At 42.4% G+C, this 26,597-nt stretch overlaps 2 protein-coding genes across 2 annotated transcripts; one reads left to right on the forward strand and one right to left on the reverse strand.

Annotated features, from left to right (window-relative positions):
* Positions 1–95: 95 nt before the first annotated feature.
* Positions 96–11,100, reverse strand: tgfb3 (transforming growth factor, beta 3). Its single transcript, XM_029460392.1, is given in 8 exon segments — positions 96–1,169; positions 1,258–1,411; positions 1,959–2,050; positions 2,052–2,116; positions 3,966–4,073; positions 4,199–4,328; positions 5,747–5,910; positions 10,351–11,100. Coding segments are annotated over 8 exon segments (1,218 nt in total). The 5' UTR covers positions 10,697–11,100; the 3' UTR covers positions 96–1,010.
* A 1,253-nt stretch (positions 11,101–12,353) lies between these two features.
* Positions 12,354–25,771, forward strand: ift43 (intraflagellar transport 43 homolog (Chlamydomonas)). The gene is made up of 9 exons (XM_029459958.1): positions 12,354–12,508; positions 14,096–14,197; positions 16,676–16,746; positions 19,283–19,318; positions 20,122–20,168; positions 24,136–24,208; positions 24,981–25,056; positions 25,192–25,254; positions 25,470–25,771. Exons 1-9 carry the CDS (start codon positions 12,464–12,466, stop codon positions 25,578–25,580), a joined length of 624 nt encoding a protein of 207 aa, XP_029315818.1. The 5' UTR covers positions 12,354–12,463; the 3' UTR covers positions 25,581–25,771.
* The last annotated feature ends 826 nt before the right edge of the window (positions 25,772–26,597 follow it).

Here is a 26,597-nt window from a genome sequence, read left to right on the forward strand (position 1 = left end):
ATTTCTTTACTTTGGTCATCTAAATGTACCCATTACCCTTTAAAATAAAGTGCTCTAAAATACTTAACGCAAACAAAAAGAACTCTTAACAATAATGAAATTAGAACAATTCTATCCAACTGTCCATTTTTAATTAAAAAAAAAGGTGTTTCCAAGAGTAATAAGAAAAACATTTACAGTTTGTGATCTAGTTAAGTGTTCACTTAGTGACATACGTCGTCTCGTACAACAGAAAGGCTTCACTTTAAAACAAAACCATCCCTGGAATCACCATCCTGTTGTATTACAGAGGTAAACATAACCATGGAAATACTTTGAAATAAAGGTTGGGTTCCAGCATCTTTTCTTCTTGTCCTAAGGTCATTTTTAATTCAACAGCATTTTAATCCTAAACAAGAGAGAGCTGTGGCGTGCACAGCGTAAGTTTCCAGCTCGGACATTGGAAGGTGTCCTGTGCGTCAGAGCCGAGGGATGTGTTTGCTCTCGACAAACAATCGTTTTAGTTTCACCCTCTTTGACGTATTCCTATTTTGCTGAGTTCAGTCTGCATTCTCAGTCATTTTCTCTTTTTGACTGCAATTATTTGTATGTCCTTAAAAATGCAGTGGTCATTGAAAGACAAATATTGTTCTGTTCTTCCTGTTATGTAACACTGAGGTACAGGCTGTTAAAAAATGCTGGAATATGAAAAAACAAAAACAAAAAAACATGAGAAACACTGATGTCAAAAAGGCTGAAGAGGTCTGATGGGTTTGAGAGTGCCCGTTAGTGAAGTGGTGTTTGGCTGCAAGTCTTCTTGGTAAACGCTGCCAATGACTGTGAGCAGGATGATGGACTGCATCTTTTGTTTTTTTTGTGAGAGACGGAGAGAGAGCTCGGGCAAGGCGGAAGCAGGGGTTGAAGGTACTCGTGGAGGGCAAAGTGTACCGCGCCCCCTCTTACCCCTCATACCCGCTCCTGAGTAGTGCTGGGAGCCGTCACATCCCACGTCTCTCGCCGGGCCCTGACGTTTAGCTGCACTTGCAGGACTTGACCACCATGTTGGAGAGCTGCTCGACTTTAGGGGAGCGACCCACATAGTAGAGGATGGTGAGGGGCTCTAAGTCCTGAGGAACGCAGCAGGGTGAGGCGGACGCTTCAGGGTTCAAGGTGTTGTACAGGCTCAGCAGCTATTGATAAAGTGCAGAAGGAGATGAGGAATCACCAATCACATTTCACGACACACATTCACGACTTTAATGTGGCACTTTGTCTCACCGAGCTGTGGGTGGTGTCTGCGCTGCGTAGGTAAGGACAGGGACCAGAGCAGAAGTTAGCGTAGTACCCTTCAGGCTGATGGATCCACCTCCAGCCCAAATCCTGCCGGAAATTAATATATAGTGGTCGCACACAGCAGTTCTCCTCGTAATTGCTGCAGAAAAGAGACGACAGAGAGAATTACACTCACTTCATTTCACAGATAACAAGCTATATATCCTATTTTAGGAGTTGTACACATTTCCCCCTCCGTGGGCACACAGACAGAGATGAGAGTGAAGTTTAGAAATTCCACTCTTAGGTGTGCCCTTATTTTCCCTCTTGGAGTCAGCCCAGGTGTCAGCCTGACAGAGGAAATTCCAGAGCTGAGGAGACGGCGTGTAAGAAGAGGTGGTGTTTGCTAGTACTGGGACAGATCCCGACTTGTATTCGCTAATGCCTCTGTCATGCTCGTCTGGGTGATTAACAAGCTTATTCTGTGCCCATGTACTCTTCTTCCCTAGGCATTCTTCTGAGACGTGACAGCTGATATGTTGCCTTGGCTGATGCACTACTTGATAATCCCCCACCCAATAGTTTACCCAGCCCAGTGTTCAAACCTCAACAACTGACAGTGCAGGTGCAGCCAGAGAAACGATTTTACAAAGCTAAAGACAAAGGAACAAGCAGTGCATTTTCCAGGGAGAGTAACTGTGCCTTACTTGAAGCAGTAATTGGTGTCGAGTGCCCGCTTGCGCCTGCGGGAGGAGGATTGGGCATCCAGCCTGTGAGGAGGGAGCATCATGAGGATGAGGATGGGGGTAGAGCTGCTCCTTTTGTTTTTTCACACGGCCCAGATCGTCATAGTCCACTTCCATACCTGCAGGAGACAGTCAGTCAGTAAGTCTGGAGGATACCAAGGAAAAACTGCACAGAAATACAGCCGATTTATTGAGAATTGTAAAGATGTCTTCGAGAGCTGACTTCAGTGGAACCGCAGCTTAACTCTAATCAATGTAGTCAACTTTAAAGAGGGATACTGTAATATCCAGGAAGGGCTTCACTCATTTTTGGATCACTTTTCTCCCTTTTCCTTATTCAACGCTGGTCCCTAACTTCCTTCTTTCCTCCGTTTTCCCCCCTGGGCCTGTGTCTGCTCATCCAATCTACCCCTGATAGCTAAAGCAGTGGATATCTCAGGAGAGATGCTGCTGTTGGATATGTACGCCCCTCTTTAATTCGGGGCCAAGCGTCTGCGCGCCGTGGCAGCACATTCCTTGTGGCCAAGCCAGTCGGGAGTGTTCCCAGGGCCGTGGGCCCGGGGGCCCCAGTGCTAAGTGAGATACCAGATCAATTGTATTCCCATGCTCTGTGTCCCTCTCTTCATCTTAGAAAGGAAACCCATTATCTTACCAAAAAGACCTCAATAGGTATTGCTGCTGGAGGAACATGATGATGATGATGATGTTGATGACAGGATGAAAAGGAACTCTTTTTTTTAACCAGGCTCATAAAAAGGAGAGTATTGTGAGTGTGTGTTATTGTATTACAACCAGATTCTCATCCATCCAAGGAAACTCTGCTCTAGAAAATACCCTGCTTAATAAGAGACAGAATATGTGTAAATAAAGGTATCTTTCATTCTGCGGTGAATGCAATGAAACAGAGGGCCTGTTGCAAATTAAGAAAAAAATCAGACATGCTAATTAAAGTTTAATCTAAAATATTTGTACTTTCATTAAATCCTTAATCAAGGCAGGACCATATTTAACATTAACATAAAACCACCGACTGCATGCCAATTTCACTGTTTCCACATTTTGGAAACATCTGAAACGGGCACTGTAAACTACAACTGGAGCCCAAAACAAACTCTTAGAATGAACTGGTCCCGAGACCCACTAATGCGAATCATCCTAAAACCAGCACTGCCTCAGATTCTCTAATCAGAATGAAACAAACTTTTCAACAAACATGAGATGCCTATCTGGAACATTAGACAAATCAAACAAATCAAAAAGACGTAAATGTTATCTGGCTCTTGATCATGAATACAAACTGGCAGAACATCTTTTCACTGTTAGAGATCAAAAGCAGAGAGAAACCCACACCAAGCACAGACTTAGCAGCGACTACAGTCTGAGATGTGCTCTTCAAATGGGAAAAATCCAATAAGAGTAGAATACACTGGAGTTATTTATTCCCGATTTTACAAAAAAAAAAAAAGTGAAAGCAGAAAACAGACTAATCTAGGAGAGAGATGCAAGATATTTAAAGGAATAGTTTGAGATTTTGGGAAATGTGTTTATTTGCTTTCCTATTGCGAAATGCGAAGAGAGATACCACTGTAATGTCTGTTTATCAGCAAGACAACTAATAGGTGTATTTTCCAAAATGTCAAACAGTTCTTTTAACTTCACATTATGTATCAACTGAGGAACAAACAGTAAGAACCTCCCCCTGAATGTGACCACTAAGAACCTTGACTGTCCTATCTGTTCTATTTTAAACTATTTCTTATTTAAACGCAATCCTTGCTTTAGAGTTTTTTTTTAATTTCTCCCAAATTTTAATATACCTCAAACAGGTTTATGTGATGGTGTCTGGCTGATCGCCAATTTGAAGCCTTGTCAATATCGTTTTCAACACCTTGAAATTTTAGCTTCCTGATGCAAATCTAAACAATCGGAATTTCTTTCACATCACTGAGGGATTAAATGCAGACTCACCTTTGAACTTGACCTCCAGCACTTCATTGGCATTCTCGATAATGTCACCATTAGGCCTGAAAGTGTGGCAGGGACAGTGCACGCTGATCTCCAGGCCAAGATTGGTCTCTGAGAGGGGAAACAAGAGCAGAGGGATGTAAGGAACTGACATTTCCCCCTGAGGCCTTAATCCTTCATTTCAAATGAACCAGTGCTATTTGGCAGGTCATGTTATAAGGAGGTGTCCCACTCACGTCGGTACATCAGCCACTCTCTCACTGTCTCTGTAACATCAAAGGAGACCCACTCAGGCGTTCCCTTGGTCAGGACATTCTTGCCCCCAATGTAGCGCTGCTTGGCTTTGGGGTCGTCTTTCTGGAGGATCTGCGAGGAAAGATGAAAATGTGACCCAGCTGCATAAACTCTTTCTTTCACACACACACACACACACACACACACACACACACACACACACACACACACACATACACACGCACACGCACACGCACACACGCACACACACACACACACGCACGCACACGCACACGCACACACACACACACACACACACACACACACACACACACACACACAGGACCAGAGCTGTCTGTCTGAGCCAGACTCTCCAGGATGCCTTGGGCCAAATGTCTACTCTTCATGGAAAAAGTGACTCCCTGTGTTGATATCCCCATTTTGCAAGTTAATGCCTGCGTGTTACCATCCTGCCAATGAGAACCTGGCTGTCCTTCACGTCAGCGGTTTAAACTTTGACTTTAGCTGGGCTCCCAGATGAAGTGTCACGCAGTTCAGGGGAAAAAAAACAGTGTTACAGGTATCTCCACGGGCATTCATGTTACTAACTGCGTTATCGTGTCAAGGCCCCAAATGTACAAAACTGACGATGGAGGGAAATGCAACCGTGTGGTTCAGACATTCCTATCTCCATCAGCACTTCTCTGAACAAAGGTGTTTATCTGTAAGAAATGTGTGTGTTTGGGTGGTGGGTATGAGCGTCGAGCCCCACAGCAGTGCTATGGATAACCAGGTTCCTGAACATTGTCAGCATCTAATCTGTCTTCCTGTGGGAACGAGGGGCCACCATTAGCCCTCTGACAATCAACTCCAGCCTGAAAACTGTGGGGGCGAGCGAGCAGCTCCATTTACTCCCCCGGAGGGTGACCCTGCCTCTATCTCCTCCTAGGCCCCTGGAAACAATCTGAGGGCCTGACAGTCTGCATTCAGGGCAGGCCAGAGCCTCGCCTCAGAGGCGGTATGCAGTCCGGAGACGCTTGTCTCCCTGGCAGGAAATGTTGGAACCTGATCATTACTCCTAATGTCTCGCAGGAGATTAATGAGGAAACTGAACAAAAAAAGAAATCCATCCCTGCCACCCCACACACACTGACATCTAACAGATGCATGCTCGAACACAAAAATGCTCATAAACACACAAATGCAGGTGCAGATCTATAAACCCCCTGTTAAAAGCATAAGCCCGTACTTGATCTAACAAGGATGGACTTTGAGATTGACAGCTCTGAAAGAAGAAACTGCCGAATGGTAATCTAGGGTTTCTTAAAGATGGCTGTGCAAGCTCTTAAATGTGTCCTCACGTAGAATCCATTTGACTGTAAGCACATGGAATAATGATCAGAGCATGAAAAGAGGAGAGAGGAAGTTGGACACTCTAATATAAATGTTTTCATCTTTCTTGCTGACCTACACAGGCCTTCTGAGAGAAGTAGAGCACATTACCCTCCAGCGTTTTGTTAACAGTGGAAATGAACGGTCAGTTCACACACCTGGTAGAGCTCAATCCTTTGCTCGTTTCTCTTGGCGCCGCTGTTGGGGATCCGCAGGGCTCGAAACTCAGCCCGGAACAAGTTGGTGGAGTTCTTCTCCATGGTGGAGACGTTGAAGCGGAATACCTTGGAGGTGATACCCTTAGGGCAGTAGGGGAGGTCATCTGCAGGTAAAAAGAAAATGGTAATGATGACTCAACAGTGGCTTTAAATATGTTATTAAATATCTATCTCAAAATTCAGACTGGATCTCTGATTGTTTCTTTTGTCAGAATCCCTTTAAGCTCTTCTCCATCTGTTACCTCATAGTGTACATGTTATCAATGCCTATTTTCCACTGACATCCTCACAGGGGAGACATGTTTACCTTCTGATTATTGATAGGCTGTTTTGCAGAGGATTCCCTTCTAAGTTTAGATAGTTTAGTTAGATAAAAACAAAACTGTAAAAAAAAAACCTTCTACTCTATTCCAGAGAGACGTGGGCCATTACCGCTGACCATCTGCTTATACTTTGTGCGGTCCGAGTTAGCAACAAGTTGAAGTCATGAAATGAAAACCAAATGTCCCATGTGGTGGTGGAGCAGGCTGCAGTGGGACGGCAGCCTGCTCCTCCTCCTCCCACCGGCTCGTGAGCCCAACAGGTGCTCTGAGGTCTCGGCAGGAAGCCAAGTGTTCCTTGGAACTGGGAAATTTAGCCGGGAACATGTGGGCTCACATGCTGGAACAGAACAATACCTGAGACACCATCAAGGAGGGCGACTCCATGGTGATAGTAAGGCCACTAAGTGCATGCTTGACGAGCAGTAACGTGCTGTATCCACGGTGTGTGTATTTCATTGTACCCTGACCTTTAGCAGAATCAGGTAAATAAATGGCCACATTGTGATTCTATGTAAAAAAAAGCTTCCTGTTGCACTGAAGCCTTTCTCCTTTTCATACCATAATAACAGTTTATTATTTTAACAGGCCAAGCACATGCAGTGTTGAGCAAAACAAGCACATAGCAAACTTTTTATGGGCCAAGTGGAAACAGTCATTTACAGCCAAGCCATAGCTAATTTATTACCCCAAGCTTAAACTTTATTACCAAGCTTCAGATTTGCTGCTGGTTGAAAGGGGCATTGCACCTTTAGCTGATTTGCACCTCAGGCTGTTTTGGGACAAATGGAAACTCAAGAGGTTCAGTTGTTTCTGTGTCATGCAAAAGGAACTCGCACATCTCCAAGTATCTGTACTTCATTTGACCCAAAATCCTATTTCAGTGTCTTCCCAGTCATTATCTGATATTTCCACAAGGTTTTTTTCAACTTTCCCTATTTATAGGTGACCTTTTCTGCATTCATCCCCAGCCAGATATCTGTCCAGTGTTTCCACACAATCTATAAGGAGGAAACCTCAGTAGCCTTTTCCTCCCCTCACCCACTACTCCCTCTCCCCTCTGAAGGTGGAAAGCCCCACTTCAACAGGAGATTTGAAATTCTAATCAAGTCTTTGGTTTCCTTTTGGATGACCTCATTTTTCCCATTGCAATGGTTTTAGGTGGATTTCACATTATGGCTTATTTTTGCCAAGGGTCTGAAAGGTAATTTGTTCCATGTTGGTAAGTGGAGGGGATTGCTTGCATAATTAAAATGAAATACATTTACCAATTATCATGATTTTTAAATAATGGTCACGATGCTGACATAAGTTTGACCTGTAAACTATTTGAAGTAGCTCAGATTTATGTCAATAAGCTTTCGCAAGGCTCTTATTTCTATCTGGAACTCCACTCAAAAATGAAAGATTTTGAGTTTTTGATGTAGATATTAGTTTAAAATATTATACTCATATTCTAAACATCATGTAGTTAAACAAATAGACTTCTGATTTAGGTAAATTACACACGGCTCATAGATCAGATTCTAACTAGAGGATTTAGTTTAACTACAAAACATTCCCATTAACACGCTTGCAAACGTGCATTTATAGACATATAAACGCCTGGATAACAAAATGAGACCCAGTTGATCACATTCTCGTATTATCACTCTATGAATTTGAACATATTTTGGCTTTAAATGAGGGATTTAAAAGTAAAGTTATTCAGGAAGGCCTGGGGACAGACTCTGGCATGGCTCTGTTATAAAGCTTCACATAAAGTGCCTCGCCCAGAGACTATCGACCACACCTCGCACCCTCCGGTGTCCGGGATCTTCTCCTCTCATGACACAGACGCTTCCTGACTCTCAGGAATCACCTTTCTTTGCCCTTTTGCCCGGAGGATTGTCCGTGATGTCAGTCTCTCCAGAGCTTTGTGGAGGTAAACAAAGGAAATAGAAAGCATAAGGCAGCAGGTGCTCGCCAGCTGCTGAGGTGTCTATGTCTTAAAGAGGAGAACACACATTTTTATAGTTTAGCTCTATTATCTAGTTAAACAGCAGTATCTGAAATCAGAATTTGCATTGTGCCGCTATGGTTTGATTTTCACTTATGCACGACACAGAAAATGGATATTTAGTTTTTATAATACAGACTTCAAATGTTGCTTTTGTATCAGAGAATAATCTAATTTCCCTCCTTCCTACTGTGACAGGCCATTACAGCAGATGAGATAATGTAATGCAGCTCTGTTCTGAAGTTGAAAAACAACTTTTTTTTTCCACTTGATTAAGGATGAGGAAGCAAAAATGGTAAAAGGCGTGGGAGTTGTGGGGGGAGAGATGCTGTTTCTTTGGCAACAGGCCATAGACCTCTGTCTCTGTTTGTTCAGATGACATCATCTTTCTACTATCCCATATATCAGATACCCTGCTGTCCTCAGCGCTAGTGCTCATTTTTTACTGACCCGACACTGAGTCAATGATTGGCTTGAAATTTCACTGAAACTGCATGCTTCAGTGTGCAAGGCACGATCTTTCTAATTCAAGAGTCAGTGGTTCTGAGAATGTTATTGTGCCAAAGGTCTTCATTCACTTAAGTTATGTCTTTATCTCATTTCTTCAACAGTATTTGGTTTATGATGATATAATGAGCCACACTGGCTTCCTGATGCACCAGAAAATGAAGATATATTGCTGCCCAGTCTCAGTTATGCTTCATCTAGTCATGGCAAAAGCCTTGATTTGCATTAGTAGTAGTGGCTAAGAAAAGTAGTCTGGTGCAAGTGGCACATTAAAGTATGAGAGAAAAGTTTCTGTTTAACTTTTTAACTTGGCATGAAAAAAAGCTAAACTTGACTATGTTCCCAAACACTCCCACCTTCCAAAAACGATGAATGTAAAACTCATTATATCCAGCAGGAATAAAAATGAACTACAAAATGATCAAGGTGACAGACGTTATGTTCCTATACCGTGTCTGCAACATGCCCCCCTCTCTTTAACATTACAGAATGGAAAGGGAGCTAATTAATGTATGTTGGCACGTTCTGTTAATTTCCTAATATCCTTCCTGGATAAGCTGTTTAGTGCAGAAAGTGTTGCCAATAGTAAGTGGAGTTCACGTCTTGTATTATCACCTACAGAAGGGCCTACAGTGTGAGACCGGCGTGATGTGTCCCGGGCACCTGGCCATCACTGATCCCACTCCTTAGACCTCTGTTTGTTTTGGGAGCTCTGGCTACCTCTGACCAGTGGATAAACCCCGAGCTGTGTATTTTGAGTGTCAGAAGCACTTTGTGGGACCTGTGAAATGGATTTGATTCACGACTTATGCTGGAACCGGCAGAGGCTCTGCTTAGTGTCACAGCACAGCATAAACACCTGTTGATTTTTAAAATGGTTACACTGTGCACTAACTGGCCTCTGACCGGCACAAATCCAACTTGCACTTTAAAAACGGACTTTCTCTGGAGAATCTGCTGCTCAGTGAGCTTCTGTTTCTGGTTTCTGGAACAATCAATGGACCATAGTTTATACAGGAAATACCAATATGGACGAACAAGGGAATTAGATCATAACGCACAGCTCGCCTCTTTGCTACTAGAGAGAAATCGTGGGGGAAATAGAAGTGAGAGAGTCTTTACACTGGATGAAAAATATTGGGAAACTCACGGCCAGAAAATGGAAATTAGGTATTGGAGTTGGCAATAAATACTAGACTTAACTGCCTGAGAATTTTCCTCGCATAGGAATGTGTCAGACTTAGGCTGGAGTTCCCATGGCTTTAGTGTGAGGTATGTATGAGGAATGGTGCTCATTCCAATTAGACTGTTTACTTTGCCCTCTCCTTTGCGCACCGCTCCACTACTCACAGGCGCGTCTGTGCGTAAAGGCTGCACAGACACGAGCGGACTTAACGCCAGCTGGAAAAATGAGAACCCTGTTTTTAATATTGTTACCTCACCAAAAATAATTTTGTATCAACACCAGATAAAGATTTTTAGTGTTATGACTGTACACAGATTTTCAGGAGTGAAGGCATTTGGATCAACTTTGGGCACCTACGTTTAAAAATATTGGCGCACTGGCAAAACAAAATATGGTGCCAATCACAAACAATTACTCAACCCTATGTTTTTAAATAACCCACATCTAGAACGTAAATGTGTTGTTGCTTATTTGATTAAGAAGTTAAAAAGAAACACTGGAATAACCATGATTAAAAACACAATAAACTTACTGTTTTCTGGGGGACCATTGATCATGTTGAACTTGTAAATCTCCTTGGCATAGTACTCAGTCTCCGTGTTATCCTGCCCACAACTCTGATGCCTGTCTCTTCCCAGCTCCTCAATGAGCTCCTTGGTGCTGTTATAAAGAGCCAGGACCTGAAACGGTACTTGACTCGGACCTGTTGTTTGAGGCGGACTGGTCAGCCGGAGTTTACTGAGAATCTGTCCCCGGACCGCCTCTACTCTCTTTTTCTTTATGTGGTCGATGTCCACAGTGGTGCAAGTGGATAGCGACAAAGTCATTGTCACTAAATTTGAGAGGAGGAAAAACAGAAGTGCTTTTCCCAGATTCATATTTCACTCTGCGTTCACTCACAACCGAGGCTTGTCAAGTAAAAGAAGAAAAACAAAACAAAATTCCGATTTGAATAGAGTCCGGTTTCTCTTTTCATTCAGGTCGTGAGTGATTTCTGTTCCTGAAGGAATCCCATTTTCTCAAGTGCTATGTCATCTTTGCAAAATGCGCATTTGCATGGGAGCAAATCCGTGCCATTTTGGAAAATAATCTCAATTCTTCATTAAAACTCTTTATTCTACAATTCATTCCCCCTTATCTCATGCAAGCATTTCTTCTGTTCTTCCTGGGTTTAGAGGGCTCCGATCTCTGCACCGCGGTTCAGTTTCTCCATTGCATTGGGCTCTTTCCATCCACTTGTGCGTATGGAGTCAGTGCGCCTCTCCACTTTCTCGCTGCAGTCCCGGCCTCAAACACACTCAAACGCTCTCCACTCTCACTCATACTTTATAGTCACAAGCTGTGACGTTTTCGAGGGAGGGGCTACAAGTTATTAGCATCTGTTCGGACAATGTGATCGGTCCTATTCTGAAATGCATTTAACAAAACTTTTGTGTTCTCAAACTTTAGAACAATGTGCTTAATGTTGGCCAATGTGTGATTTCGCAAGAGTGGCTCTTGAATAAACAAGGACACTCATTGATTGCGCTGGTTTTTCGATGTACTATTTCCTTTTCTTTCCTCTCTATGGATGAAGAGCACATGTACCATTTGTATTTTATGAATAAGACTGAAGTTGCAATGTGTTGCTGTGTGCTAATAAATGTCTATCAACTAAGGACCTTTAGTCGGACTGGAGGACCATTGAGTGGACTTTTATAAGTCCTTTGACAATATTGACCGCATCAAAAATAAAGTTTTGGAAGAAAATCAAATGCAGATGGTCCAAAGTTAACAATAGAGATATTGAAGGTGCACAGGGAGTCCAGCCATCTGCTGTGATCCGCTGGATGCTGCTACCGTTCAGTTTCTCCCCAGAATCAGAAACCATGCATACCAGCGACATCTAGCGGACACTAGGGGGGAGTTCAGGGCCCATCTCTACTCCCCTTCTCTGACTGAGGCTGTATGTGGGTAATGACAGTGGCAGGACGAGATAATGTGAAGGGGCTCTACTTGATTACGGCTGAGAAAAGAAATGTAAAAGCGTGGGAGTTGTGGGAAATATGCAGTTTGTTTGGCAAATTGCCAAACTCTGATTCTGATTGTTTAGATGACATAATGTTTCTACTTATCCCTCCCTCAGTTTTACTGACCCAAGACTGAGTCAATAATTGGCCCGACCTTTCACTGCAACTGCATGCTTCAGTGTGCGATGCATGAGCTTTCTCATTTTAAGAAATGAGTGACTGGATTCTTGAATGGTCTGATGCTGAGGGTCATACTTCAGTTCGAAGATCTTTGGTTTTACCTTATTTCTTCACAAGAGTTTGGTTTATGGTGACACTGACATAATGACCATCTCTTTAACCATTCAGCAGGAAGAAAAATAGATAAACATAGGCTATGGGGAGATCCTGGGTGTCAGACAAGGGCTTTTTAGAGCAGAGGCATTTGTAATCAGGATCATCATATGCAGAAACAGCAGCAGCATTATAGTCAATTGATCTCTTTATTCTCGTTACTTACTGACGCGACTTCACGGTGACATACTGGGACGCGAACCGTCCTTCTGGTTGGCGTTACCATGGAGAGCGTTGCCATGTGACGCATTGTTGATAACCAGGAAGACGCTGTTCTGCCTGGTGGTAGCAAGGAGGAGAGAAATGGAAGATAACTTTCAGCTCGGAAATGTTGGAGCGGTGAAAAATGTGAGTACCTCGTTTGAATAGCAGAGAATGCAGAACGGGAACAGGGTCAGAGGTAACGTTAAGTGTGTGCGTTGCAAATGGAGTTGAGAGCATAAAGTAAATGTGCAGCGAGGCTATTGCTAGCTACTTAGCTTTTAAGCTAACTAATGTCAACGTCAATATTAGCCTGTAAGTGAATGAGATAGGGGTTTAACCCACCTTATTTACAGCAGCGATACTTTACCATTTACCGCTTTTGAGCAACAGCAGCAGGAAGGTGTGTCTGAGTATATAGCTAACGTTAATAACTAGCTAAGTGGTGCTAGCCGAAATGTCCCTACATGCATAGCACAGCTCAGTGTTTTGAGCTGTGCTATGCACGTATGGGTTCTCTTTCCCCACTCCGACCTGGCTGGATGTCTGTAATTACTCCTTTGAAAACACGAACTTATACGAAACGTCCATATTCTGGTATACCGATACTGTAATTGAATTGCTATCATAACCTAGAAGGAAATTATTTACCGATATCTTTGAACTTATTCTTGTGACCCAGTACTGAAAACACAACTTTTTGGTGTACATTAAGCTAAATGTTTCTTGGTGCTCGGGGTGCTGATTGTTTAAAGTGTATTTTTATGAAAATATCATCATATAGCCTATAATTATCAAAACCGTTACTTAAAAAACATTTGCATTGCACCCAACTGCTTTTAGTTTACAGTAATTTTACTATTTCTATAACAATGTGGATGAAAGGAATACAGGAAAAAACACTACTTAAATAGTGTTGTCGTAGAATTAACATTTTAAAGTACAGCTCTACCATTTAGAATGAACACTCAACCTTTTATTTATCGATCTATCACCTCAATCTCGAATTGAAAATAACAAATATTAATGAAGAGGTATACATTAGCATGTCCACTGGCCCTTTTAAGGATTAATGCACTACTTCCATCTTGTCCTGCCTAGTTAGTTGTTACTAGGGGTGAAGCCTATTGTCCTGAGATAGCTAAATTCAACTTCCCTACTCATTTTCTCTCCTTGACCAACATCAAATGTCCTATTGATCCCACATCAGCATCAATAGGCACACAGGTTATACTTCCCACAAAGGTACGTTCAGATCTGTCAGTGAGGTATGACATACTTCACATACTTGTTTATGTCTATGCTGAAAAAGAGTGTTATATTTAATCTAGTTATCAAAAATGCCGCACCCTACTTTTAAAATGCAAGCTGGTCCTTCAGTAGAGTTGTTCATTCTTCATTCTTCTAGGACAATCGTATAAATGTTGATAATGCTCCTATCATATGCAAATAGAAAAATGTCATTGCCACATCCACACTGTGAGACTTCAAAGAATTGCAAGTTGTACGAATTTTCGAAGCAAAAGCACCAAACATGGTTGGTTTATGAAAGTGGAATAATCTGATCTACAGTATTTTGAAGTCCATCCAGACAACATTTGGTTAGCTCATTAGATGGCACAGTTAAAGCAAAGCGAAACCACAAAGTCTTCCGTAGTCGTTGGAAGTGCCAGCTTCTCTGTCTTTATGATATCAAAATCTATTTTCCATTTTAAAATGATCCACATTTCCCAGGTTGCAAAGTCTGGACGAAGAGCTCGCCTTGCAGCCGACCAATCATCATCTGAAGAGTCTCGTTACGTAAGGAAGTCCTCCACATCTGCTTCAATTGGAGAAGTATGTGAACATGTGATAGTAATTTCACCTCACCATAATCTTCATCAATACGCAATTTTGATTTTGTCTCATACGCGAATCTCAGGAGGACGACGAGGTAGGTAGCATGAAAAAAAAGCGGTGACTTTGCATGGCTTCTTCTGCTAATGCTCCAGACATCAACTTTATACTATTTTACAGCAGTCTTCGTTTCACCTACACTGCTCGGTTCAGCTGGTTGGGTTTTATATCCAGGCCTCATCACCTCCTGCATTACGACACACAGCAGATTGAAACACATAGTATAAAGTTTTAATGGAGGGCTCTTTAATGCAGAGACATTTGAGTTACACTTTTCTTACTTCAGCAGGTTTTAAAGCGTAGACAGAAAAAACTGAAGCGGCTCTTCATTTATTGTCCTGTGTGTATTGGATCTGATGTGCTTGCATGAAATGTTTTGAAGTGTTACTTCATACAAGCTCTAAAACCCTTTTAAACTTTAGAGTCGCAAAGCTTTGTAATTGTTCTCTTGTAAATTGTCTAATTGAAAAACAAGCAGATTACATCACTAAAGTCCCCGTGGCTCCACCAACATTTCATAAATCCTCTGCCACAATAAGTCGGAGCAGAAATGTTTTCTCGGGGATGTCTGCCTCTTAAAACACGTTGAAGTCGATGTTGCTAAATTTAGACTTAATATAGGGCACACAAATATGAGAGAAGTCAGATCAGAAGAGTGGAAATATTACAAATAATTTCTCTTCTATCTTTGGCATTTATGGAATCAGTCACTTCTCCCGGATTGGCAATCTCTAAACCAGCCAACATTCCCAAAGCAAAACATTCCAGCAATGCTTTTGCTTTAGGCTAATCTACCCAAATTAGGCCAACTTCCCTAATGTATGAACCAGTATTCTCGCGCCCTCTCTGACCTGCTGTGCACATGCAATACATTTTTCCAGAGTGTCGTGCGACTGGGTGGGTTTATTTGTAGTCTTCGTTTATCAACCCTGGCCTCTTCTGCCTGAAATACCCAACTGATTGGTAAAATTCCTGAAATCCTTTTAAAACAAAGACCCATTTGCTTTTATGGGCTCGTTGGGTTTGGCCACCACAAGTCCCTTGCCCTAGAGACCATCAGAGAATCCTAAATTAGAAACTACGAGAGCAAAGTTAATTGCCTTTGCAGCCATAACTATTTTACTACAACTGTGAAGTTCATATTTGGTCATGAAGGATTCAAGGCACAGATTTGTTTTGTTTCTCAGGACACTTATGGTCCTCTCCATTTTTGTAGAGTGAAATAACTGTCACAGGATGAATTTATTACACTCAAAGACACTTGACCTTACTATCTTGTCTCTCATGAACATTGTTCACTGTCAGAACTACCAAACATTAAAGATCAGAGGAATTTCACATCACTTGAAGGAATTTTTTTTAATGTTGCATAAAACGACTCAATTGTCATTATTGTAATTCCCCTTTGTTCTTAATAAAGAGACAGTTACTAATTACACAAAGTTGAGGGAGCTTGTTCAGCCTCAGCTCTCTCGATTAATGGTAATATACAGCGGAGCAGAGTGGCTCCCCCTCCCTCTGCCCTGTTTAATGGTGACATTCAGATTTATAAATGGCTTTGGTGAAGGAACCAGCCATGAAAGATTATTTCCTCTTTCATCATAAACGAAAGAAATTCTTCACGAGCACTTTGTCCTCTGCAGACCCAATTTAGTAATGAGAAATGTTGTGCCTTTTTTTCCTAATTCATTTGTCTAGTGCCCACCCTTGTGCGCTCTGAAGAATTCATTCATTCAAGTGCTGGTCTCAGAGTCCCGGTCTCAGGATCGTGATGCATGCTCCGTTTACTATTTTCAGAATCAAAGAATGAGAGGGAGAGGGTCATTTTTTTTCTTCTTCCTGTGGATCTATTTTGGGGTCAGACTTACAGGCCCTGGCAGTTCCCACACTCTGCTCCATATGTTCTGGTGCTGGAAATGGACGGTATTGAAAACTATAATAATAAACAAAACAATGGAGTGCCTATAGATGTGCTGTGCTGCAAATACCAGGCATGTTGTTTACTTTACAAGAGCTTTTTGGTCGTTTGCAACTTCAATATTGGAGTTGAACCTTTAGCGGGACAATTAAACGTGCGTGATATTGTATTTTACATTAATAATTATAAATGCTTATTATATGCTTTTTCTGTTGTAGACAAGAGGGCCACCTACTGGCACATTTCCTCTTAAAAAAACTGATTTTGTACTTCCACAATAAAGTCCATTCACCACTATATCAAACAGGTATTAATGTTACAACTTAGACCTATAATTATGACAAAACGTAAATCCATATCTTACACAAACATGATATTGTCGTGCTTTATTTTCCAAGATTAAAGCCTGATAATAGTTAGAATTTGGTTTGCTTATCCTCTTTGTGAATGAGTAAACATGCAGTGAAACTGTTTGCTATTAAAGTTCTCTCTTCTTCCAGGGTCCTCCTCCTAAACCGGCCCGGCGGCAGGGTGGCTGGGCAGAAGAAAGCTCTGGCTCTGGTTCTGCCAAGTACGTTTCTTCATCTTTTTCCTCCATCTCCTGTGGCTACGCTGAAGGCAGAGACTGCGAGCTGTGGTCTCGGGTTATGTGTAATTAATGAACTCTCATGCTGTTGAATGAGCTTATTTATCAGTGCATATTTGCCACTCAGGCTGTGAATCAACAAGGTTAGAGGGAGCCTGTCTGAGCAGGCAACTCTCCATTCGTCTTCATCTGTGAGCAAGGCGGTAATTGACATGGTTAATGCATCAGCCACAGGAGGGCACTGTTAGTCAGCTAGCCACTTCATCACAAGGGTTCAAGCCACTTAATCACCCCTTACCACTGCAGTCTGCTCTTTACACAGGGAGCACAACATGAAGAATTTATGAAATATTTGGAACACATGGAAGGTGTTTGCCCAAAAGCCTTTGTGTGCACCTAACAAATCTAAATGTAAGCAGTGTATATGACTAAATCAACATGAGACTTATTTGTTGCAGAGTGGAACCACCTTTTCAGGCCTCAGTAAAGGTGAGAGCATAGGAGATGCATCGAAGTGAACAGGCTGAGTCAATTGTGCTTATTTGCGTAGTTTACTGCACCGTTAGTGCAAGCAGGGAAAACAGCAAACTCGATAGATCTTTTCTTTCTCACAGAAGGTCAGCGTGTCGCTTCTCTGCTTTTGCGTAACCCAGCTTGATTCGCAGTCTCAAAGCGATTGAAATACAGGAGGTGTAAAAGGGTTTTGCGCACGCATTGATCCTCTCTGAAACAAAGTAAGTAATGGTCCCCCCTGGAACCGGCAAGGACTTTTCCCTTCAATGTCACCCCTCATGCTCAATCACCGCCGCCCTCCTCCCACTAATCCCAGCGCAGAAATCCCGGGATTTGTCGATCTATCACTTCTAATTGACACTAAATGATCTGTCAGTTTATTGATGAACCTTTGAAACCAGGTTGTCACAATATATTTTATCCCTAACAACTTTTTCCAGACAGTTTTACCATGTCTATCGCTTTGCCTTACATGAGTCTTAATCAAGGGGCCTGTAATGTGTCTTAAGTGTCGCCACCCCCGCCCCCCAGACAGGACACAGTCCAAGGGCAGGCAGGTGGGCTCCCTCAGCTCCTCTCTGCCTGCCTGGTTGGTGTCGAGTATTCCTTCAAGGCTGTTACCCTACATAAGTCGGACAAAACAGGCGTAAATCTTTATTAGGTGAGAGTTGGGTTGCTTATTGTGTTTTATGTCATTCTTTCCTTTTATTTTGAGTCTCCCCTTAATAAATAAATCAATGATGGATTAATAATATTCCACTTTTCCAGATACACTTAACAAATGCATCATAATTTAGCCTGTATGTATTCAGATTAGTGAGTTGATTTGTGAGTGTTATTCAGATTTTCCCGTCTACTCAAAGAGACACTTACTCTGAGGCTGGATGTCTGGATTCATTTTTTTTTAGTTGATGTGTTTGTTTGTCTGAATTTAAATGTTGTCTGTTCTGCTTGTCAAGTCAAATTCATTTATATAACCCAAAGTCCCAAATCAAATTAGCCTTAAAGGCTTCACAGTCTGTACACCAAACTCCCCGCAGTAAAAACCCTTTTAATAGAAAAAAAGGAAGTAACCTCAGGAAGAACGAGGGATCCCTCTTATAGTGAACTAAAGGTAGGGATTGGAGTTGGTGTGAGAAGCTTTCATTTATTTTTCCTGCTTGTTCACAGAGATTTTGTCTTTCTGGTGATGTCTCTACTTCTTCACTGTTTTTGGAGCCGCTGAACAATCACATTAATCCCAACATTGGTACTTATGTATTTAATATGCTCCTCTTTTGTAATATTTTTTTTTGGATGAACTTATTTAAGAGTTTGTATTCATTTAAAATCTACAATCTTGATTTTTGGCAATATGAAAGGATGAAAATGACAGTAGAAAAAGACTGTTGCTATAATGGATGTGTTACTATTAATACCAGTAGGGGGCACTACTCAACCAGGAGAACTAGAAAAAGCATTTTGCAACATGATTAAAACCTCTTATACAAAATGTTGGGCTACTAATTAAAACACACCAAAACTGACTTTCCTTTCTTCTTGTATCCGACGGTTGCTCTGGTGAAATGCTTCTTAGGTAATAATAATGTTGTTCTTCTTTGATGCCTGGTGTGATTGCTACCTTTCTATAAACAGATAGTGAATGCTAAAAATACTGTGTTGAGGCAGAGAAGTGTCAAAACACAGTATGTTGGTGTCTGGCATGCTCTGTTCAAGCTGAGCTGTGTAAACGGAGAGAAGTCTGAAAATAGCTGCACGATCCAGCAGGAGACGAGACTGAGAAGACAGAGAGGAGAGGAGAAGACACAACTATTGTATACCCAGCTGTGTCTGACATATCAGAATCACTGTCATTAGATACAGATGAAGAGGATGTATCCATCACAAATAAGGACTGTGTGAGGAATAAGAATATTTAGAGTATATAACTTGAGTTGTGTGCTTCCCATTATTTTAAATGTGTGTTATTTTTATTTGTCTGACATGTGTTTATTTCTGCTGCTTACAGATCCTCAAGAAGACCTGCAGCTGAAGACCTGGAGGAGTAAGTTCACTCAGTCACCACGTCCGCATGTCATTGTACTCCCACAGTTGTTGACTTAATTCAATAGCAGTTAGATTTTTGTGTGTGTGGATAAAAACAGGTCCGTTAAAATGTTTGTTCCCTTTGCAGTAAAGTGAAAACAGCTCTGTACCTTCAGATTGTCCTTGGTGGCAACTAATCCTTGCCTTCAAAGAACAATCACTTAACATGATTAAAAAACGACGTGACTGAGTTGTCATCACTTTTATTGCTGTTAGGAGCCAAGTTTTCCTGTTATTCTATTTTTTCCCTCACCCTCCCTCACATCATTCTGTGACTAGAATAGACATCATGAGGAGAGGCAGGTAGAGGACGAAGTCGTCTATGTTTTACTCATCATCGCAGTTGGAGCCCGGTGCCTGAATGACTGTAGTGAGACAGAGGCTTTGTGTGTAAAGTTGTTACCCCGCAGAAAAATCCCTTATGTTGTGCTTCTGTCACAACTGTCTTGTCTCAGTAATACTTATTCAGACTGCTGCTCCTGCTGGGTATTTTTTTTCAAATCCTAGAGGTGATCTTGTCTAAGGCTGGCAGCGGCGTCTCAGGACCGTCAGTGCCCTGAGACTGTTCAGAAGTCCAGTCAGACTGTAGCAGACTGAGTAAGTGTCCTGACTGCCACGAGAAAGACAAGACAGAAAACAGGCCCATCATCAAACCAAAGTAGTCCAGGAGCCAACTCACCCACTCCCTATGATGACCTCACCGTCGAGCTGCATTTTGAAAGCATTAAATAATTCATACTCTCACACTTCCTGTTTCTACAGCCGCCGCCTGCGACCACAAACTCCCCCGGGATCAGATGATGAAGGAGGTAAGAGCACCCTCACTATCCCCCCACTCTGTGTCTCTCCTCACAGGCAAAAAGGAGCCCTCCAGTGCCTCCCCGGCACATTCATCCTCTGGAAGTAGAGCAGATAAGCAGGCAGTCAGATCATCACTTTTCACTGATGCTCACACCATCTTTCTTCTTGAATCCAGCATGGATTCATGTGTTAGAACTCTGCGTCTGCGTTCCTCCTTTTGACCAGTGTGTGACACCCTGTAAGCACGGCCCTTTTCATGACAACGACAAGTGAATATGCTCATTAAATAAGGTTAGATCTATTAGGTGATGGGGAATGTTGTGGCAGGATTTAAGTGTTCCCCTCACCACCTAGAGCGACACACACACACACACACACACACACACACACACACACACACACACACACACACACACACACGCACACAGGGGGTCTGGCAGGTGCTGTTGAATACAGATCTAGCAGTAACTGAGTCACCTGAGGGCCCAACTCTGCGCACCACAAACAATGTCAGGACTGAGGGGGGAAATTTCAGCTAAACCCTGCCTAGAATAATTGTTCTATTTTGCGGCGCAAGGTAGCTGGGGAAATAGAGTGAAATTGCCTGAGTAAAGATAGGTTAGCGGCATGAAATACTCAGTTGACAACACTGAGGGATTTATACACATCAGTATCCAATGTAGAATCGAGTAATGCCATTTATGAACAAATAATATGGTTATAGTATCGTTCAAACCCTTTTATCTACAGTCTGCTTATCTGTTTAAAAATGTCCATCAAGTTTCTAAATTCAGAGTATTGCGATACATAATAGTAATAATTAGAAGAAGTAGAAAATAAAACATTATTGATATTACAAAAAAAGAAAAAGCTACATTGAATTAACAAATGAAAAATAAATGTGTGTATCAAATGTGTTTTTACTGTTTTATTCAAACTTTTTTATAATTTCCTCACAAGAACTGTGAACTATGATACAGTTTGTCACATTATTATAATATGGAGATATAGCAAACAACGATATTTAATTATCACTCGGCCCTTATGTAAATGTTGCTATATTTCCCTACAATGTTCAATTTTATTTGCATTTCAAAATCTTACTTACGTTTGTACCTATCAAACCTTCTCAAATTGTATTTATGAATCATAATGAATTGTACACATGAACCGCAGGGTCTAATGAACTGTAAACACTTTATAATACTTAACGCCTCAATAACATTTTATGTACACACACACACACACACACACACACACATTGTCTGTCTCTCTCTAGTATGCGCTGGCTCAAACTGCCAGTTGAATGAAAAGTCCAGAGGTTGGTTCTCTTGCAGTTAATGCCGGCGGAAAGATTATTACTCTGGTGAGGGAGACCTCTTAATACAGAGCCCGAGGCAGGGGCATTGGAAATTACAGTGCTGAGGGTTAGTGAGATAGCCCCTGCGATCTTGATTATGTCCCCTACCCTTATCCCTTATGTCCACTGGCTACAAGCACAGAGAGAGAAAGAGAGAGAAGGCTAGCCCAGTCCCCTGCTCCCATCTTCCCATCAGCGGCCCCCCCCAGCCTCCTGCTGGTCACTTAAAATAGCAGCAGAATCACAAAAAACACTCATCTGTTTCATGTCTCACTGTCTTGCTCTTAGTCGGTGATGTGTTAAATATTTTCCCATAAGCCTTTCAAATGGATTCTGTGCCTAGGTAATCATTTGACTGGACCCCTGCGCAGATTATAGGAGCCCATATGATGTAAAGAGACGTCCTGTTCTCCAAAGTCGCTGACTGGCGTGTGCCTGCCGGGAGTATATCTACATTCACAGCAAATTATCCCCTTTTGATATTTACATGCTTCAGCGAGGAAGCCGGACACGGCCGTGTAATAAGGATACGCGTGGCCTGCTCGCTGCCAGACAAAAGCCACCTTGATGCATGTCCAGCCGAGGGAGGAAGTGAGTGTAGGTAATGTAGGAGAGACAGCTCCTCCTGATGGAGCTGCCCTCTGCGTCTGAAGAACACACTGGCTTGTTTGCGGCTGCTTTGATGCCCCGCTTGACCTCCAGTAATGGGTTGAATTTGAAGCTCATTTAAAAATGTTGTTCCTTTTTTTCACTTAATAATAGACTTTGCATATAGACAACATATGCCTCTGTGCTTCACATTGAACTCTCATGAAGTGTGTTAATAGTGCATTACTGGCTGAAATGAAAAAGCGTGTGTGTGGAGGGACAGACAACCCAGGAAGCTGTTTGTAAAGAGCCGGACGGCAAGGCTTTTTGATGTCATTGCACTAAGACCATTAAATTTGATTGGGGGTCCAGGGGGGACGGATTCTGCTGAACGCTGTGCTTTGTAAATGAGAGGACAAAGTGTCACCGGGGCCTCATGAATATGAAATACCCGCGCCCGCATTTATTTGGATATCAGAAACACAGATGAATCTTGTCAGCGGCTAAACGAGCGTGGCATTTTTAATTTGGTTTAATTAAAAAAGAGAAAGAAATAAGTTATCAACAGAGGGTGAGCTTCTGTTATCTACGGCAAGTTAATAGGTTAGGTTCTGACCAAGTTGTCTTCTGAGAAATGTGTTCAGAATCAAAATAATGTCTCTTCTTCTCAACTGTCCATAACTTTTATGGAGAAATAAAATGTAGTGTTCCATCAAAGATCGATATTTCTTCAACTCCAGTATATTTTCCGGAGTTATTTTGAAGGGATGGTGACATAGATGCCAAGATATTTCCTCACATCAGATGCACACTTCCATCTCTTCACCTCTATTTAGCTCCTCTATTGACTTTCCCCTCAGGGCGCAGTACTGTGGTTAGAGATTACTGACAACCCTCTTCATGCAGTCCAGCTCGCTCTTTTTCCCTCTGCGTCTCTCTCTGTCTCTCTCTCTCTCTCTCTCTCTCTCTCTCTCTCTCTCTCTCTCTCTCTCTCTCTCTCACGGTCAACACTCGTAGTCTGTTGTCCCCCAGAAAATATTGTTCAGGAAATCCACATCCCACCCAAAGTTAAAACATTTTCTGTAAAGACAGATGGAAATGTTTGGCAGCTGTCTGTACTACACACAGATATATACTGTTCCCATCATAAAACTACAGAAATGAAGAAATTCTTCGTCAGTGATTGCTGTTTATATTCTTCGTTAGCTCTACATTCTTCTTTTAGATGATAAATGTCATCTCACAATAAGGGACTTATTATGAAAGTCTTTGAACACATTTCAATTAGTCTTATTTTGCTTATTTCATCCAGTCTATCTATATCCCTTAGTACGCCTCTTTTATTTCCCTGCTCCAACAAATGTCCATCTGAAAAATGCTGTGAAAGTTTGCCCTGTCCTTCTTGGGAGTGGAGCCATCCTCTGCCCTGTTGCGTTTTGCCAATTAAAGTGGGTTCCCACTGTTTGAGCAGCGGGTTGGCGGCTCCTGGCACTGCAGCCCCTGCCAGGCCGCACTGTGACTTCCGACCCCACACAGATGGGCCCGCAAGCAAATACTCTTGCACATGGCTGGATGCCGCCCCAGTCAGAGTGGCAGAGTGGACATGGAGGTCGGCCTACCGGCCACTGCGGGTCCTCGGGGTGGGCGGCGCTGACAGGGCCCAAATGCTAAGGTAGCAGGGGGTGCTTTCTGGGGAGCCCCTGGCCAGCGCCCCTCTCACAGCAGGAAGAGCTGCCGCCTCGCCTCCTGAATATTCATGGCCGCATGGCTATTGTGACAGGGCAGCTCTTATGAGGATGTAACTAAAGAGAGGGAGGGGAGGAAGTGCCACACAGACATGATTACACATATACATATTCACACGGAAATGTGCACTTCTCACAGCCATACACAGGGGATCGAATGTATTTTTCATAAATGATTATGTCGTTTGGCTGCCAATCAGGTTTTCTAAAATGTTAACACTTTTTTTTTTATGTTTTCAGATCATCTGCAAAATGTTGTGCTCTCTGTTTTTTGATACTCAGATATTCCAGTGATTCCAGACCTTGACGAAGTACAGGAAGAAGATCTCACCATGCAGATTGCAGCTCCACCAAGGTACGGTAGTGACGCCTTAAACTTTTAGAAGTTCACCCTTATCATTTAGGATTTATACACACATACACAGACACAGACACACACACACAGCGTGTCCCCATACCCATGTACGACAGTTAACCTCTGTCCGTGCTAGGACACTAGATCAGTAGCCTGCTCTGGTGACTTTGATGGTCACCCGTCCTCCACTTGTGCCATTGCAAAGTGTCTTGCTTTATCGGGCTGAAATGGAGAAATAACAGTTGGGTGTGATTTATGCAACTCTGTTACCACGGTCTCTACTAACCGGGCCCTTTGATTTACAGGGCAGTGAGAGACACGCCGACATGTGTCGAATATGTAGCAAGGCTATGACAGCGGTGGAGGTTATTAGGCTGGGGCTTGCTCTCTGTGCGAGATAATATCCACATTGAACTCATTGCGGGGGCAATGTAGCGTGTAATGTGCAGTAAGTAGGACTGGCATGCACTGCTAGGCCCCGGCCACTTTGAGAGCCCCCCCACTTAATTCCAACCCACAGATAAGCAGCTGGGTTTCAATTTGAAGCGTTTACCACTTGGCAACCATCTCCTGCTCTCTGTGGTCTTTGCTTGAAGTCTTGGTGCTTCATTGTGCATTTCAAACTTCTAAAAAGCCACTTCTCAGTCTTGGTTCGCATGTAGCATGAAAGCACTGCAGTCGGGATAGCAACTGTTTTTCTGTGATGTGTTGTCCTGATTGAAATTCAATTAGCGTATCAAACGCCTATTCTGACTTTCTGCCACCCTGTTAGCATCCAGGTGAACCGGGTAATGACCTACAGAGATCTGGACAATGATCTGAAGTATTATTCTGCGTTCCAGTCCATAGTAAGTCAAGGACATTTATTTTGATCTCCTTGATATTGCTACCTCTCTTCTCGTCAAGGTGGTCCATTTAATTCCGCAACCAACATCACCTCTGTTTGTGCAAGCTAAGTGAATTTTACTGCGATCTTTCTTCAGGATGGGGAGATTGACTTGAAGCTCCTCACCAAGGTTTTAGCGCCAGAGCAGGAGGTGAAAGAGGTGAGTGAGTTTTTAGTAAATATAGCTTGTGAGCTCCCAGCAAATGCATGTCCAGCTGTTTCTAGAGCACCAGGGGAGGTCTCCCAGGTAATCAAGATTTATGATGTGTACATTAACACCCTCTGCTCTCCTCCCCCCCCCCCCGTTCTCTGTTCCCCTTGTTCTCTTTCTTGGTACGTCTCCACGTGCCTCTCTAATTCTTCTTTTCTCTGCAGGATGATGTGAGCTGGGACTGGGATCATCTGTTTACAGAGGTGTCCTCAGAGCTGCTGATGGAATGGGATCAAGGAGAGAGTGAGGAGCAGGCCGCGCTGCCTGTAACATGAGGAGGAGGTTTGAAATGGGACTTTGAATGGCTCCAGTGGGAACTGGGTGAATGTCCATTACACAGACGGGCCAGTGACTTTGGTTCTATTAACTTTAATTACTGTTTGTTATCCAGAATTTATATTTTGTAAAGTGTATATACAGTGTTTCTTGTATTTTCTAAATAAAGTTCACTGTTGAGTGAACGGTGCAGTGTTGTCTTACCCTGTCTTTGTTTAGGGTTTTTGGAATGTCAGCCGTTTTTAGTTTGTTTGTTTCTAACTTAAACAGCCAAAAGGCAAACTGATTTTATTTGAAAAGCTCCTCTTTGAAAAAAAGCTGTCACAGATAAAAAAAAGAAGCCCTCCCTGTACTGACAGCATTATCAACACCCGCATACAAGTCCAAGGTTGATAATCAGCTAAGCTGAAATCCAGTTGATTGTGTTCAAATTAACATTCCTCATTAAAGCCTACAACCTTATTGTTATTGACTGTGCCATTGACTTTATCTTCCAGGTCTTCGATAGGAGCAACCCCTTCTTCACTATTATCTCAAATGCATTGAACACAGTTCCTATTGACACCTAGGGGATTAGCATACATTATACCTTTTACTGGATAAAGAGGAATGGATGTAAGTCGGGAACAAGACAGCAGCTGGTGTCAAAGAACACAAATCCCTCACAATAACACTGAATATAGTGAAAAAACAGGCCACAGCTCAGGATACAGGATTCTGAATTTAAAGCGACATTGGCAATGATACAGTTGCACGGAATTTGATATGTTTTACATTGTATACCGTGCCTTCAACATGTGCTGGTCGCATGTATCAGCATTCAGTTTTGTCTTTGGTTCATGTGTGTGAATATAAATGCAGGCCTTCAAAGTCAGGCCAGGTCTATTAGAGAAACAGCTGTAACATTTACAGATTGTGATTAGGTTTATTTCTGAGGCCGAGAGCAGTCTCATGACATTTGGAGATGCACAGCAAAGTCCTCAAGGACACATAATCTATGCATCTAACAGCTCAAT

The sequence above is a fragment of the Cottoperca gobio genome, chromosome 22 (assembly GCF_900634415.1).
Source record: "Cottoperca gobio chromosome 22, fCotGob3.1, whole genome shotgun sequence".
NCBI classification, from domain to species: Eukaryota; Metazoa; Chordata; class Actinopteri; order Perciformes; family Bovichtidae; genus Cottoperca; species Cottoperca gobio.